General features: G+C 36.2%; 1 protein-coding gene and 2 pseudogenes across 2 annotated transcripts; 1 reads left to right on the plus strand and 2 right to left on the minus strand.

The window, feature by feature from the left end:
* Positions 1–1,167: 1,167 nt before the first annotated feature.
* LOC143628636 (18S rRNA (guanine-N(7))-methyltransferase RID2-like) lies at positions 1,168–3,036 on the plus strand (annotated as a pseudogene). The gene is made up of 8 exons (XR_013152782.1): positions 1,168–1,282; positions 1,361–1,436; positions 1,519–1,601; positions 1,689–1,801; positions 1,902–1,951; positions 2,034–2,187; positions 2,282–2,417; positions 2,773–3,036. The product of XR_013152782.1 is annotated as an 18S rRNA (guanine-N(7))-methyltransferase RID2-like (transcript).
* A 364-nt stretch (positions 3,037–3,400) lies between these two features.
* On the minus strand, positions 3,401–8,082 carry LOC143628649 (pumilio homolog 5-like). The gene is made up of 8 exons (XM_077098181.1): positions 6,624–8,082; positions 5,837–5,978; positions 5,639–5,746; positions 5,365–5,577; positions 5,182–5,292; positions 4,105–4,299; positions 3,838–4,009; positions 3,401–3,735 (listed from the first exon to the last, which is right to left on the minus strand). Exons 1-8 carry the CDS (start codon positions 7,961–7,963, stop codon positions 3,713–3,715), a joined length of 2,304 nt encoding a protein of 767 aa, XP_076954296.1. The 5' UTR covers positions 7,964–8,082; the 3' UTR covers positions 3,401–3,712.
* Positions 8,083–10,896: 2,814 nt separating this feature from the next.
* Positions 10,897–17,490, minus strand: part of LOC143628640 (protein GAMETE CELL DEFECTIVE 1, mitochondrial-like) — a 50,823-nt pseudogene continuing 44,229 nt past the window's right edge.

Here is a 17,490-nt window from a genome sequence, read left to right on the forward strand (position 1 = left end):
ATAATCCTAAAAGATGCAACCCCTTAAAAGTCCAATATATATCCGAAAATTAGCTGAAAAGAAGCCCAAAAAAACCCGGGAATAGGGTAATCAAATACCCAATTTAAAATACTCGGTTCTATATTCGACTCGAACCCGATACATAGGGTATAGTTTTTAGAGATGATACCCGGACCCGAATCCGACCCGGGTATTACAAATATCCGAATTTTGAATACCCAATCATTCCTGAACCCAGTTCCATACCCGAACCCGGGTATTTGAAAAACCCGATTTGTGCACCTCTAACTAGGAGTAGCCTCCGCTACCCCACAACTTTTTGTCGGTAGTTCAAATTAAATTTTTATCTAGTTGATTTTCGTATTCTCTACCCCTGGAAAAATATAATGTTACTCATATTTGTTTAAAGACCAACTAAGTTAAAAGCTAAAACCAATTAAAGTTTAAAGTTTCAGACAAATTAAAGTCCAAACCAAATAAAACATTTTCGTTGTTCCTTTATGTTTGGACACTTGGACCAGGCCGGACATCAACATTTAACAAAACAATGTTTCAGTCATTCACAGTCCACCCCAATCCATGCCACCCTCCTCCGGTCACTAGACCTCCACGCCGCAGCCAAGTTGCCGACGGACGGTGTTCCTTAGTCTCTCTTTCACGGTTCGACTTCAACTTGTTCAGTTTAGGTATTATTCCACTTTTATATAAAATTGTAATTGCTAATTTGTCTATATAAATCTTTAATTTGGATTTGTTTATGAGAAATTGAAAATTTGAATGATTAATTAATATTTAGACAATATAAATTGAAATTGATCACGTATGTAGGGCTTTAATATTGTTTCTTCTAAAATTAAAAAATTAGAAAATTAGAGAACTTGATAGATGGAACACCAAAGTCTTACTAGTAATTTTTTTAAACGAAAATTTCTAAAATGATAATATTAGTCAAACAAATTAAAAATATTATTATATGACATGTGGTGAAAAAATTGATTATTGTATGAAATACGGGTAAAAAAATGTTTGTTTACATTGTAAGAAATACAATAAAAAAAATTATTTGAAGGCTAACAATGAGATTTCGGTCTAAATCCGATAATAAAATAAAAATGAAAGGTGAAACCTAATTTAAATTTGAGGTGAACCCTTCGTTGAGTGAAACCCAAGCGCCGCCGTGGTGATGTCATCTCGACCGGAGCTGCAGGCACCGCCTGAGATATTCTACGACGATGTTGAAGCCAGAAAATACACCTCTTCTTCTCGTATCGTTGGAATTCAGGTATAGTTATTATACATACATATCTAAAATGATGTAATTTATTATTATTATGATGTCTTATTATTATTAAAATCTCAGGCTGAGCTTTCAGAAAGAGCAATAGAGCTTCTTGCTTTGCCTGATGATGGAATCCCTAGGTTGCTTCTTGACATTGGTAAGTATGTATTTATTATTATTATTATTGTTTGATTTATAGTTTTTGTTATTCTTGATTGAATGAATATTATGATTGGTAGGTTGTGGTTCTGGCCTTAGTGGTGAAACAATATCTGAACATGGACATCATTGGATCGGTCTCATATATCGCCCTCTATGCTTGGTATTATTATGCACTTGTTTTTCTTTACATGAATAATGATTATATCATTGTGGACACTCATGTATGAACCAAGTTTACTTAATTCAGCTGTGGCTTTGGAGCGCGAGACTGATGGAGATCTTATACTTGCTGACATGGGTCAGGGCCTAGGATTACGCCCCGGAGTCATGGACGGTGCCATTAGCATCTCCGCCGTTCAGGTTTTTATATATATTCTTTTTAATAATAATCAGTTTTTGAGTTTTATATGTTCACAACTATAATTATTCTAACAGTTTTAATATTGTTGTTATTATGTAGTGGTTGTGCAATGCTGATAAATCCTGTCACGAGCCACGATTGCGATTGAAGTATGTGTAATTCTGTCCCATTAATGTCAAAATTCACATATTACATAATAATCATGGTTTTGTTCATCATGGTTTACTGCAGGGCTTTTTTTGGTTCACTTTATAGATGCTTGAGTCGGGGAGCTAGAGCGGTTTTTTCAACTGTATCCTGAAAATAATGCACAACGAGAGCTTATTTTAAATTATGCTATGCGTGCTGGATTTGCTGGTGGTGTTGTCATCGACTACCCCCACAGGTATAGTTCTTTCTAATTTTATGATAAATAATTTCAATATATAGTCTGAATTTATGATTTATATGTTGATTTAATAAATAATATTTTGCAACAGCTCAAAGAAAAGGAAAGAGTACCTTGTGCTTACTTGTGGGCCACCGTCTGAGAGTACTGCAACACCAAGTGCTAAAGGTGAAGACGGTAACAGTAGCTCAGATGATGAGATTAGTGGCGATGAGGAGAACCAAACTGTAAGTTGTAATATAATTCATCTTTGGAGATTGATATGTATCAAAAAATATATTTTAAGTCAGTTGTTTTGCTCAATTTTTCGATTACTTGTGCAGGTGAGTATTTCAGATAGAAACAGGCCACGAAAAAAGCAAAAGATAACGAAGAAAGGTAAGACAAGATCGCGGGTGTTGCAGAAAAAGGAGAAGATGAGGAGTAAAGGAAATGCTGTGCCTCCGGACACAAAATATACCGCTCGCAAGCGCAAGGCATCAAACTGTAAGTTGTAATATAATTCATCTTTGGAGATTGATATGTATCAAAAAATATATTTTAAGTCAGTTGTTTTGCTCAATTTTTCGATTACTTGTGCAGGTGAGTATTTCAGATAGAAACAGGCCACGAAAAAAGCAAAAGATAACGAAGAAAGGTAAGACAAGATCGCGGGTGTTGCAGAAAAAGGAGAAGATGAGGAGTAAAGGAAATGCTGTGCCCCCGGACACAAAATATACCGCTCGCAAGCGCAAGGCCCGTTTCTGATCATATTTGATTTCTATATACATGTGTGCTCGTCTGTTTTCTTGTTACATTTGAGAGGTGATATTGGACAATGTATCGAGATTTTTGAGGTTTTGTAATTTAGGGTTTCCTTTTTGGTATGAAAACTACTGTTTTTTACTTTGATAGGCCTGAAAGCAAAGAATATGTAGTCAACCGTCAACATTATCCCATCAAGCTAAGCGTTGTACCTAAACAACGGTTTGTCATGGCAGACGATATGTGGCTCGAACTGAATTTTGTTATAATATTTTTTCTAAATGTTGTTCTACACATCAATATTGTGAATACCATTCTCCTTTGATCAGTGCCATTTTGGCTCCAAGGATGGAGAATACATTGTAGGATTCATTTTCTCGTTTGATATGTTGATATTGTGATCTATAACGTAGGCATGTCGTCACCAATCTCGTAATACTCCATTCCCAACAGAAATAACATTAAGTTCAAGAAGAGATTTAGATTGATGCTAAGCAGATTGGTATCTATGCAAATCTTTATTCAACAATTATCATAACAGTACCAAGAGCCCTTCCTAGCTAAACTACATGTTCAAACCACCACACTTTAAAAAATAAGTTCACCAATTTACAAGCACAGCCCGCTATTCTGCGTTTATGTACCACCATTGTTCAAACACGATCTATACATCATGACGACTGGCACTTCTAGACTTTTGTGAAATCCTATGAAACCCATGTTTCAAATAAATCTTTGTTTCATTTTCATTTTCAGAACCAACATATTCAGCAGCAGGCTATGAACCTGCCCCCTGAAGTTCTGCAAGTAACAAAAGTCAACACAAAAGTCAACACAAAAGTCAAAGCACTGAAATCTCTTTCAAAACACGCGGTTTTAAACCACAAGAAATAAGAAACACACCTTCGCCATATAATTGTTCAAAGCGTGCAACAATATGTTTCCCATAAGTATATTTCTTCAAAGAATTGAGATGAATCTTTATTCGACCAAGCAACACTTCCCTCTCATCGGCCGTACATGTTTGAAGAACCTTTTGAATAACATAATTTGCAAATTGGTCTTTCACCATTGCCTGCAACCATCAAAAACATTAAAATCAATCCTGTGGGTTCTACATATAAAATATAAAAAAATTGAATATATGCACACAACAAAAGGATTACTCACCAATAAATTATCACTATTGTCACCTAGCCCGATGATTTCTTCGATCAAGATACCTCGTGCGGTAGAATCAGCATATTCCAAACACTTCTCGATTACATTTGATGCAAACTTATGCTGGCTTAGTTGTACAACATGGCCCGCCAACTTGTGTGCAATTTGGTTTCTTTCCTCGGGCTTTCCCCTCTTTAACACATGCTGCAAGTGACATAACAACTTCAGATATGGCGAAGGTGAAATGCTATGCGTACAGAATAGGGCTGTTCTAAAAGCTCGTGGCTCACTCAAAATCATCTTGTTTGTAAACGAGCCGAGCCTGAGCCAAGGTAAGCTCGATTCGTTGGCTCGCTTGTATGGTTTTTTTTTCTGGCTTGTTGTCTCATTTAAATTAAAGCACAAATGTTAACATATATAAATATAAATTTCGTAGCTTATTGATTATAACATACACATAAATATAAATTTGTGTATACTAAATTTTTTTTTTCGTTTTTACATATATCAATATCTGAAAAATATAAAATTTATTATCTTTTTAAACAAACGAGCTGGCTTATGCTTATTACAACCCGAGCTCAAGTTCAACATTTCAGCTCGTCAAAATAAATAAATCGAGCCACGCAAATTGGCTCGGCTAGTTTACGACCCTAATAAAAAGACAGGTCAGGTCAAAATGGGTCAGTTGGGTACTTGGGTTGGCCTGCGAACAGTTTTAGCCCATTTTTGGTTAATAACTAACATGTTAACTGTGTGATTACCAAAACAATATAATTAGAACAGTATTCTGAATAAAACAAACTTTGGTGACTTTCAAACCATTAGATCGTTCCCCTTTTAACAATTCTTTTTTTATTTGACCCGGTTGAGATAAATCACACAATCCAAAACAGCCCATTTATAACTAAATGGTTCATAATTCAAAAACAGCCCATTTTTAACAATTCTTTTTTTATTTGACCCGGTTGAGATAAATCACACAATCCAAAACAGCCCATTTATAACTAAACGGGTCAAAATTTGCACCTATAATAAATAGGAAATCTTCATCTAAACAAATCACAAAGATGATGAAAAACAAACCTGAGTTACATAATTGCCATACTGGTCCTGTGCAAGAGTACATACGGAATCCAATATCTCATCGACTATAAACTGACTTTGTAATTCATCTGTAGAGTGTTCTAGAACCCTCTATTAACAACAGAAAATGTTGAATCAAGCACAATTAAAAAACAAGAATTAAGAAAAAAGTAGCATTTACACCTGTATGACACGACACCCGTACGGATGTGTTGAAAGAGCTGCAACTTGACCGCGGAACGACGAGATTACAAATCTAATTCTCTCCATCGGAATACTCTCGATACACTTTTGTATCACGTGATTCCCGTTTTGATCACGAACACACCTCAGAACATGCCCGTCAAGCTCACTAAGAAGCTTGATTTTTTGTTCAACCTCGATAACATCAAGGGCCTAACAGAAGAAGGGTATTTTAGACATTTCACAATAGTAAGACATAAAACTAGTTATTTACCTTTTGGATGACTCGGCAGCCGTACATTTGCAGACTCAAAGGCAGTATTTGACCTTCGAGCTGATTTGCAAGCTCCCTCCTTTGCTCACTGGTTCCATACTCAAAAAACTGCAAGCACGCGGCAGAAGTTGAAAATGAACTATAGAAAAGAAATTGGCCGGATGAATTAGTGTGCGAAGTTACGAAATTACCCTTTACCTTTTGAATAACATAGTTACCGAATACATCAGTGATTAAGCTTGAAGCATTTGGAAGAACTTCCTTAAATACAGATTCTTTGTCCTCGTTGCTGCAAATTTCTAACTTTTGTTGAATGAATCGACTTCCATGTTGATCACCACTGCATTAATATTTACAAATATGACATTATTCTTTGAAAAGAAGCAATACAAAGAGGTGCAATTTTGACCCATTTACTTGCAAAAAATATTGCTTTTTTGATCATACTTAACTCGTTAATTATTTACAAAACTGAAAATGGAAAAAAGAGAGATTTTGGCTCAACCCATCCGGCGCACCTGTTTCGATATGAAATTAAAAAAAAAGACCCGCTTTAATGACATGTTACCCAACCCGCTTTAATGACATGTTACCCAACCCGCTTTTATGACATGTCACCCAACCCACTAGGGCGCACCTGTTTTGAGTTTATGAATTTTCATTATTCATTTTGAACTTGAGGTAATTCATAAGAATTTAACAAGTAGTGTATTTAGCCCATATGTATCATAATGAATCAATTATTAATTTAACAAAAAGATTTAGGCTGAAATTCAGTATTTTGCACAAAAAAAAAAATTTATCACTCAAATCTTTTAAGCCCAAATGGTAGAACCCGAAAAACTCAAATTAAACCACTCGCAAACTAAATTTTCAGTTTTTGATCCAGTTTAAGCCCAAAACCGACCAAGCACACCCTCTGCAACCCGCCCGTCTTGCCACCTCAGCAAGGTGCACTTGAGATTATAACTCATTTACCACTCACCAGAATTCAACAATGTGACCAAAAATATCAGATAGCTCAAGCCGACGACCTTTACCAGATTTCAATTCTTCAAGAAAAGAATAAGATTTTGGATCTTTGAAAACCTGATTTCCACCATACGGCCTCATTCCGTTTCTTTGAAAACCGACCCCAGCGATCGGGGATCCAGGGACGGGTGAACCAGCATACGTTGTGTTCGGGAATTGTAAAATACCCATATTGGTTGGGCTTCCTAAATTATAAGGATTTGCAGTATCTATTATTCTAGGGTTTAAGTTACCATGACCTAAATGTCCTAAAGATTGTAGCTTTTGTAACTGGTCTTCTCCAAAAGTAGAAAGTTGCAAACTTTCTGCATATTGAGGTTGAATCAGTAACCCAGGATGTCCGGGATACCCATAAAACTTGTTCAGATGTTGACTTTGACCTTGACCTTGACCTTGACCGATATAGGGTGACGGATGAATGTCCGAAGGCATTTGGATTGGGCCCGTATGGAGATATCCAGGTACGTATGGTGAATTAAACACATACCCGCCAACGGTGTTTTGTTGAGGAAAGTACATGTTTGTGTAAACGTGATTTGCCGACATCATATACGCCGAACCGGACGCATATGCCGGTGCCCGTTGTACCTCGGATGAGTAATTTGAGGGAGTTAGAAGAAACTGATTCATCCCAATATAAGTTTGACTTTGTGAGACTATCTGAGGGTGTGGGATGTTGACGTGAAGCATACTTCTTTGTTGCCGGTCCTGTTGACTCTCTGTATTTGGGTTACCAGATATGTTAACAGCAACCATTTCTTTTGTTATGCTTGAAACATTATCTTCTGATGAGTTGGAAATAACTATGGCTTCATATTTATGTGGAGTATCTTGTTTTGCCGATTCATCATCATCGACTTCTTCCTTATGAGTAGCAAGATTACTATGTGTCAAGCGGGTCGAGTCATCAACTGATGTTAATCTTGGATTACTAGCGGCGGTTGGTAGATTCCGCACAAGATGTCGGTTTTGATCTGAAATTAGAGGTGGAGGGAGTCTCGGGTTCATATTGACATGACTCGAATAATATTCAAAATAAGACGGGTCAGCACGAAGTTGTTCTTCGGGCTCGGTACCACTTGCAGCAATTTTGTGTCTAGAAATGAGGTTTTCAATTGCTGCAAATGAACCTTCTATGTTTGGAGGTGCACTTCCACTTCGATTTGGGCCCAAATTCCTCGGGTTTTCTTGAAAGTTTTGACCTTTTACCAGTAATCCCATTTCCTCATGTGTACCCTGTGATGCCCATTTTCCACTTGCTTCCGTGATTCTTATCGGGCTTTCGGTTGCCATTATAATTATAAGATCTACAATTTCCCACTTTTTATGTCCAAATTGTCACATCTTTTACCTTTCTTAACTTCCTAGAAATTCAAGCAAATTCAAAACACTGAAAGTTTCAAAACAAAAACACATAACCCTAAATTAGCACACACCTCTATAATAACTAATTGACGATTAATGATTATTCTTGGCTTTAATTATTAATTACGTAACAACCATCATCACCCTAAATTAGCACACACCTCTATAATCTATTTGAATTATGGTTTCATTAGCTTCACATACAAAATTAACAATCTTTATCACTTCCTAGAGGATTCACATCAAGAAAACAAGAAATCCATATCAAAACAAGCAAAGGCTACAAACTTGATCAGCCTAACAAATCTTTTCAATCAAAATTAACTCAAGATTCTCCAATTAAACAAAAACCCATATGAAATCATGCAGTTTCTTGAACTCCATATGCTCATAAAACAAGTATTACAAGTATACAGCAACTTACAAGTTCAAATTCTTGAAACCCTAAAATCAAAATAAGTTGAATCAAGTGAAGAAAGAGTGAAATTAAGTTGATTCCCACCTGGGTTTGGTGTCACAGCTGCAGATAGATAACAATCTTGGAAAAAAAACCCTAGATTCTATAGGAAAGGTACTGCTAATGAAGAGAAAAAAAGGTGTTGAAAATGAAAATGAAAATGAAAATGAGAGGGTGTGTGTGGGGTTTGGAAAGAAAGGACATAATAATAATAATAATAATAATAATAATAATAATAATAAAAGGTGCTAATTCCAATCTTTGGTTTGTTTTGTATTTTGTGTATAAAGAGGGAGAAACGACAAAAAGGTAACCTGCCAAAGATATTTTTTGGTTTAAAGAGAGAAATGCATTTGATTACATTAGATGCTGCAGTCAGTCAGTTAGCATATAGCAGAGAGCAGACATACTCCTTCAAAATAGTAAATGGAAAAGTAACAAACTGTTTTTTTGCTTGTTCATCTTTGGTATAAAAGGATCAACAAACCCTGATACTAATCTGACTTTTTTCTCCAAAAGGTGTTTTGATTTTGTGGTAAATTATTAGGTTTGCTAATTATCAATGCCTGAGTTTAAGCTTTAAAAGTAAAATTTAACTGTTTATTATTAGTTTGACGCTTTAAAATTCTAACCCAGAATCACCACATAAGGGAATCTGTGAGGGAACCCTAATTTGACTTTTAAACTCGGAATCTAAAACATATGGGGCGTGCAATGTGGCAAGTATTCATGTTTTAAGCCCAATATGAGATTTATTTTACATTACAGATATAAGACAAAGTCTTACAATCAAGTATGTAACTAATATTGCTGATGTATATGGGTAGGAAAGGTATATGCAATAAGATGGTTATATAATAGGAAAAGAACATGTGTGTAACTTCGGTACTAGTTTTATAATAATTTACTTGTTATAGGTTAAGGATATTCTTTCTTCTCGCTATGTGTGTTTAATGTCTTTTCATTTTAGTCATATCTACTGCGGTAAGAAAGTGTCCTTAAATCAGTTCGGTAGAAAGTGTGTCTCCAAAACCTGATGTTGTGTGTTTAATTTGTACTTAGCATACATTGATTGGTAAGCAATGAACTAGTAACCAAGTCCTGTCAACAAACTCCATATGCCGTTATTCAAAATTCAAGGGATTTATTTATCAACTCATTCACTCATTCAATATGAAGGAGAGAAAAAAAACCTTACTTGAACATGAGTTGTAGTCTGGAATTGATGCTACACCTTGGGGTTGCAGTCCCTTCTTAGCACGAATGTCTAATTTGACGTTCAATAAGTAGAATATTAACGCAAATTATACTTTTAAGCTAGCCCTTTGGCTCCTTCTCTATAAAGAATGAAGTGATCTTCGAAATATGAATAAAGCTTACAAGTGGTGCATTTGTGAAGGCAGCCCAAAAGAAGAACCATAGAACTCACCCATATGAAAACTTGGGAGTAAGAAAGGAGCACCAAACCTTATTGTTTATAAAACTAAATATGTTCCCGTCTACATCGTCGGAGAACAATGTCGGTCCTTACGCGAGGTGATTTCTATCTGCTAGCGGAGGACTAATCGCAATTTCAACGAAACCACTATTTTAGATCTCGTTTGTGATCCATGATATGCCCTCTTCCTTGACTTGAACTCTCTAAACCTAGCTTCCGTTGTCGGCCTTCTTATCTTTGAACATGTTATTATGGTAATAGAGTTATTATGACTTGACACATGATGTAAATTAAATAAATTTTCTTTTTTTACATTTTTCAGTTTCAAACATTATACATTTTGAGTAAAATATATCCTTGGTTCAAGTAAACATAATTATTACCACCCGCCTTAATTTGTCACCGTCATTTTTACTGACTACATCTGTGGTTGAAGTTTATAGGAGAGAAAAAAAAAACAAATAATGAAAATTTGTAATATAATTTCACAAATTAAACCCTAGAAGGAAAAAAAACAAAAAAAACAAAAAAAAAAAAACAGAACAAATAATAATAATGAAACTTGTCCCATGCTACATTCGACATACCCAACGTAGGGTAGTGGGTATTTTATGTCACTCAAATTATACATTTTATTCTGTTTTTCTTCATTTTTAATTATTATTATGTCACACACGAAAACTTTATGTCACCCTTTATTAAATGGACTGACCTAGATCTGCCACACTCCACTCTATTTTTGCCACTCTTCAAAACATACCAACCACATCATTACTTTTGCTCAAATATTTAAGCCTTGGCAATTGGCACAACCTTAACCTATGACTTTTAACAAAATATAACAACAAAAAGACATTAATGATGGCGTGTTCAGTATCCCCACCACATTTAACAAAAACAAAAGAGACCATATATATTATTAATCAAGAAACCAAACTGTCTAGACAACAATCTCATCAGACGATTTTACTTTGGATGTTGAATCTTGCGTCGCATGCAAGGCTTCTCTCGTTTTGCAAACATCTTCTCATAGTCATTAAGCAGTCGTGTGGACCCGTCTGCCAAACTCATGAACTTCCACCCACCAGCGTCCCCACGCTTCCCGCGAGGCCCCATTTTCTCAGCCGTGAAATCTCACCCTTCTTTCTGCTGTATATGTGAACCTTCACGTTATAATCCATCTGTTATGAGACAACAAAACAACATTAACATCTCCAAAAAGACGGCTGATGTATGAGAATAAGAAGATTGTTTTTTTAAGGCTACCTTCTGCTTGTTGAAGTTGAACCTCTCAAGGAACTCTTGATATAAAATCTCCTCTTCTTTCACTGATATCTCGTATAGCACCTTATCTGGGTCCTTAATGGTCCCGTCCCAACCCTCCGGCATCACTTTGAAATCCGGTTTGTATGGTAAAGTCGCAACATGAAATTCTCTATCGTGCCATAATGTGCTAAAAGTAGTCAAATAAAAATACGCTAAAACTAGACACTAAGTAATACTCTAGACTCTTAAACTACTAACCGGCAAATGTACCGGTCGACTCTAGTACAGCTAAGTAAGTCCGGATATCGAACCCATGAGACTCTTTAAATTACGAAACTAGCAAACAAGACTCAACTACATGACACGACTATTTATTAATAATATTTGAGGGGGAATTTTTAAACTAATTAATTAAAACACCTAAATAAATAATTAACTATTAATTAAAACATAATAATTATTAGCTAATGATTACTTAACTAAACTAATTAATAAACTAATACTTAAATAATTAAACCTAACCCTAGTTAATAAAATAATAATAAAACATAATCATTACCTTTAAACTAATTAATTTAATATAAAATTTAACCCTAATTTAATTATAATAATAAACTATTAAGAAAACTTTAGATTAATTCAGATAATAAAAGCAACTATCTAGGCTAGAATCCCCAAAGTTACGGTTATCAATTAAATGAGAAACTTAAGTTATAGAACCGGGATCGTAAAATGGACCCTTGATAAAAAACCCGAACAGGACCCTTAAACTTTAAGAAGACGCCTATGGATTTCTAACAAGTTTTAAGACTCACTAGTTTTATGAATTAAACTTCCTTACGGTTATTTAATAATTTTTGTATAAGTATATTTATGACGAAATCCTACCTTACAGCGTGGAAATCAAAGATAGTTAAGAAAACTAAATTGACTTAATAGACTAAACTGACAATCAAATATAGACGGACTCCTTATGAAGAACTAAATCTAGCAATCATGACCAACAAAGATATATCAATAGCCTATCACCTTACAGCTTTCTAGGCTAGCAACTCACTTTTATCTGTTTAATTAGTTTTATAGTTTCTATGATTTTAATCGATATCAGTCACAAACAAGTCAAGAACACACAGTAAATGACCTAACAAAACCCTATCCTATGAAACAATCAACAAGGGCAATGTGAAACAATAAATCCAAGTAAACAAAACCAAGCAATCAAACGCATCAATTAACTCAAACTCAACAGTTTACTTAAAACATAAAATCCGTAACGAACAAAAATCCCAATCAAAATCAAACCGAACAAAGGTTCATCACGACCTAGGTAGTTTATGAGGTTTAGCCTAGCATCATATAATCTAAATCAAACAAAGCAAATAAAATGAAAACATGGTGAATGAATGAGAAACGAAAGATTAAAGGCGATAAAACCCGTAGTCTTCGATCTTGAACTTAAAGCTCTTCACTTGTTGTTGTCGTGCATTCAAAATCACCACGAAACTCGAAAGTATGCTCTCAAGAACTCCCAAAATCGTCTGGTGGCTTTAGGGTATGTTCAGGTTTAAGTTAAGGATGTATTTATACTGAAAACAGGGCCCAAAACCTAATAAAAACGAAATAAAAAATCCATCAACTTTGACTAGGCGCCGCGCGACGGGAATGGCCTTTGAAAAATTCTGATGCGGTTAGATCATAATCCATCAGCTTTGACTAGGCGCCGCGCGGCGTGTCACAATACCCTAAAAGTCTGACCGGTTCTATGTCCGGTTCCTTCCGGACGCGTTCCGGATCTTTTTAACTCGTTTTTCGCCCTTTTCGATCACGATCAACTTCCATTGCCTATGAAACATAAAAGTGTTAGTAGTATGCAAATCTCGACTAAAAAAGAACATAAACTATTAAAATATTAAATAAATTATACACAGGAAACATAAATATTTAGCATTATATCAAATATCCACATACTTATTCTTTTTTCGTCCCTGAAAAAGTTTGATGCAGTTGGATCAGAATTGGAAAATACAGTCTTAAAAACATACAGGTTATTTTTTTAAAGCTCAGAAAAACGCAAAAACCGTGATCACCGATATTATTGTCCACTTAAACCCATGCCTTAATATTTACCGGGACAATTAAGATCCGACAATAATATTACTCATTGGTTTACACAATTAAGACCCGCTTATTTTCAGCTTTTACCGGACCAGACCACCCCAACTTGACTTAAACCTCAAAATTAGCAGATTTAAAACTTTTGCTGCTCTATTTTTTTTATTGAATAGTTAAGACGATCAGGGGTATTGTTTATTCACCTAAGCTTAAGCATCAAAGTCTACCAAGCAGCCATTAGATACGATTAAGATACAATTAATGTAGGTTCCCTGGATGGATCTGCACGGGATATCTCGATCTACACAGGTGCGGAATCCCTGCGTAGGTTGTTACGAGCGTAGAACACGAATCAAACAAACACACGATACGAATAAACGAACACACGTTATATTATAACCGAAACACGTGATATAATCACTGAATACAGACTCAATACTCTCTGGTTCTCACGTCTCTCGACTCACACACGTCTGTATACGATTACCTTAAAAACTCTAAACAAGCCGTGACCTAGCGTATAAATACACGACAACTTCGCCTGATATGTTCAGGCGAAGTTGTTGCTAACTTCGCTTGACTAACAAGTTCGCCTGATAAGCGAACTTGTCAGTAACTTCGCTTAAACATAAACAAAACACAATTAACATTACAGACTGGATTACAGACACTAGACTATGAACTACTGACATTATGCACCAACAGACTCCCCCTTGGCAGTAGCTTCATATCTTTATCTTTAAGCACTTGTCTTGTAATCTTCATGCATGCACTCCCTCTCTTACACAGACCGTGACTACTCGCTGATATTTCCTCGCTTCGCCTTTCCAAGCAGGAATATAGAATATCTTCTTCTCGTTTAACACCTGCAGATCAGCTTTAGATAAATTAACAAGATGCATTGGATCATACACTCTTAGCACTTCTTGTTTGTCTTCGTCTTCCATCACGGCTTCAGCAGTCTGGCAATCCACATACCACCATTTCAGATCTTTCAGCACATCTTGAGGCATAGTCTTCATTGGAACCTCTTTCAAACACCGAATCGGCTTATATTTCATCACCATCCAAGGTTTGCCATCTGCTCTCATTCCTCTTTCAGTATCTTCAACTAATTTCCCTTTCTGTGGTTTTAACAACTCAAACTTTTTCTCTTTAATACTTTCTTTCCATACTATCTTCCCAATAACTCTGGCCATATTATCATCACTTCTATTAATCAACCCCAGTCTGGCCAAATCCTTTACCTCACACTCAGGTAAGGTATTTAGAGATCTCAACGTCCTCTTAAAGTATTGGATCCCATCATATCTTTTCACCACGAACACTTTTAGCTGTTCATCATATAACCAACAGATAATGCCTTTCTTTGACTCAGCGTACCCTTTAATATTATAACTTTTCTTGAACATTGTAGGTACCACTGGCTTCTTCGTTTTGATAAACCAATGAGCATAGCCTTCCTTCCATCTAGGCTGCTCCTCCCATTCTGTATCATCAACTACTGTATCTTCACATACATTCTACTTCTCAACGGTTGGAAGCTCGTGTTCAACATTCTCCTCTACAATTTCACCTTCTTCAACATCATCTTCTATCACTATCTGTGCACCAATCTTCTCAATTTCTTCTAATGGCAGCACATCATCATCACACACATCATCAACATCTAACATATCATCATCCAACTCCTTCAAGGCATCAATCACATCATCTCCCATCTCCTCGTCATCTACCATCACCACCTCATCACCACCAGAACCGCCAGCTGCACCTGCAGACTCCTCCTGAGCTGTGGTTGTCCCAAGAGCTTGAGTAGTTCTTGGCAACTCAATTAAGTTTTAAAAACTTCCCTTTAAGAATTAAATGACACGATCAAGTCCAAGTAACCAGTTATAAAATCATAAACTACCTAAGTACGAAAAACTTTTAAAAATTAAAGTACAAGGGATCAAATTTCAGTCTCGACAGGGACTACTACGTTTTAGAAAAGATCCGAACAGAAATCATACTAATTACGTGACTGTCACATAGATCCGTGTTTAGCTGTATTATGACATAAAGAAACAGTTTGTAGGCAGGTAAATAACTTAAGATGGTTTTCATCGTTTCTGTGATACGAGTTAAGTTCAATTAAGCTCAAAAATTAAGTGGGCAACAACTCGGAGATTATGATGCCTCCTATCTATTCTCAAAGCGTATTTGGCTTTCCCCAAGTCACCCCGAATTGACTTCGACCCGTAGTGTCTGATTAAGTTGTAAGTATTCTTCGATCTTTAGACTCTGCTTCCCGTTCTCTTTCTTACATCATGATTGACATTTCAAGTTAAAGAATGTCTCAATGAATTATAAATTTTTTTTTATTTTTTATTTTTTATTTTTTTATCAAACACATAGAGAACAACTGCAAGTCCCGAATCTGGATCACTGCAGTCTCTTGACACGCTTTCTTCACGGGAATCAGAACACTAACAGGCTCGTGTATGACTGGGTAATCGCTTTTCTGCCTATCATTCGGAAAGATATATATGAAGACATGCAGAACTCTTAAGAAGTTTCCACATAAAATGGAGTAGATTTAGTTAGTATCACTTCTACTTTTACGCACCATAAAAAGCTACCATGACATACAATGACTGTTCTAAAGCCTTTTAAGCCTAATAACTTCACTAGTTAAGCACACAGTATCAGTAAATCTATCATTTTCCAAGGTTGGATCAATTTTCTGTTAAAACATAGTAACAGAACTTCTTACGAAGTAGTAGACTTGAAAAATAATTTCATTTCCCTAAAAAATTTTTTTGACTTCAATCGCCCCGATCAGTTCAAAGTCTTCAGGTAAACGGTTATCCTGAGGATCCAATGGATCCGCTGGACCGACCACATACAAGTATGTGTCCTTCAAACTAAGTATGAACGACTAATTTTCAGCGAAAGAATAAAAACACATCATAAACCGCCCCGGTCACATTCAGTCATCTGGTTAATGGCAACCCTCAAACTCTACAAGTAGAAAATGAGGACCAAACATATCTGAGGATATGTCATTCAAACTGAGGTAACCGACATAATTTTAAGCGATAGTGACATTTTTTTTTTTATATATATGCACAAAAAGCATGGTTACTCGGGATTGATCATCCCATTCAACTCAACAAGGTTTTGAAATCTTGATTTGTCAAACGCTTTAGTATATAAATCAGCGAAATTATCAAGCGTATCCACCTTTTCAAGCACAATCAGTTTCTTCTCAGCACAATCCCGTATAAAATGATGACGTATGTCAATATGTTTAGTTTTACTGTGCTTTACGGGATTATTAGTTACTGAGATCGCAGCGGTGTTATCAATACAAATTGGAGTAAGTGAGAAATTCAGACCATAGTCGCGTAACTGTTGTTGAATCCACAGAACCTGGGAGCAGCAGTTGGATGCTGCCATGTATTCTGCCTCACATGTTGAAATGGCGACTGATGTCTGCTTCTTGCATTGCCAGGACACTAATCTGCCTCCTAGAAACTGACATCCTCCAGTAGTTGACTTCCGACTCTGATTGCACCCTCCATAATCAGAATCTGTGTAAGCTACCAACTCCAAGTCTCCTCCCTTCGCGTACCACAACCCCAGCTTAGGTTTGCCTTTGAGATATCGCAAGATCCTCTTCACACCCTTCATGTGAGATTCCTTTGGGTTTGCCTGAAAACGAGCACAAAGACAAACTGCAAACATAATATCAGGCCTAGAAGCAGTTAAGTACATTAAAGAACCTATAATAGCCCGATACTGAGTTGGGTCCACATCTGCGTCATTGTCTGTCTCAGCACCCAATTTATGGTTGACGCAGATTGGAGTATCGAATGGAGTGCTGTCCTCTATCTTGAAGCGTTTGAGCACATTATGGACATACTTGGTCTGATGAATGAACATCCCATCCTTCTTCTGATCAACCTGCAATCCTAAAAAGAAAGTTAGTTCACCCATAGCACTCATTTCAAACCTTTTCTTCATGACGGCCTCAAACTCCTGACACATGGAGACTTTTGATGCAGCAAAGATAATGTCATCCACGTAGACTTGCACCAGCAGGAAGTCGCTTCCTTCTCCCTTGAAGAACAACGTGCTATCTATCTTCCCTCTTTCAAACCCATTTTCAAGCAAGTAATCTGATAAGGTTGAGTACCA

The sequence above is a fragment of the Bidens hawaiensis genome, unplaced genomic scaffold, assembly GCF_021521415.1.
Source record: "Bidens hawaiensis isolate Kalapana, Puna unplaced genomic scaffold, B.hawaiensis_p1.1 tig00005035_1, whole genome shotgun sequence".
Taxonomy (NCBI): Eukaryota; Viridiplantae; Streptophyta; class Magnoliopsida; order Asterales; family Asteraceae; genus Bidens; species Bidens hawaiensis.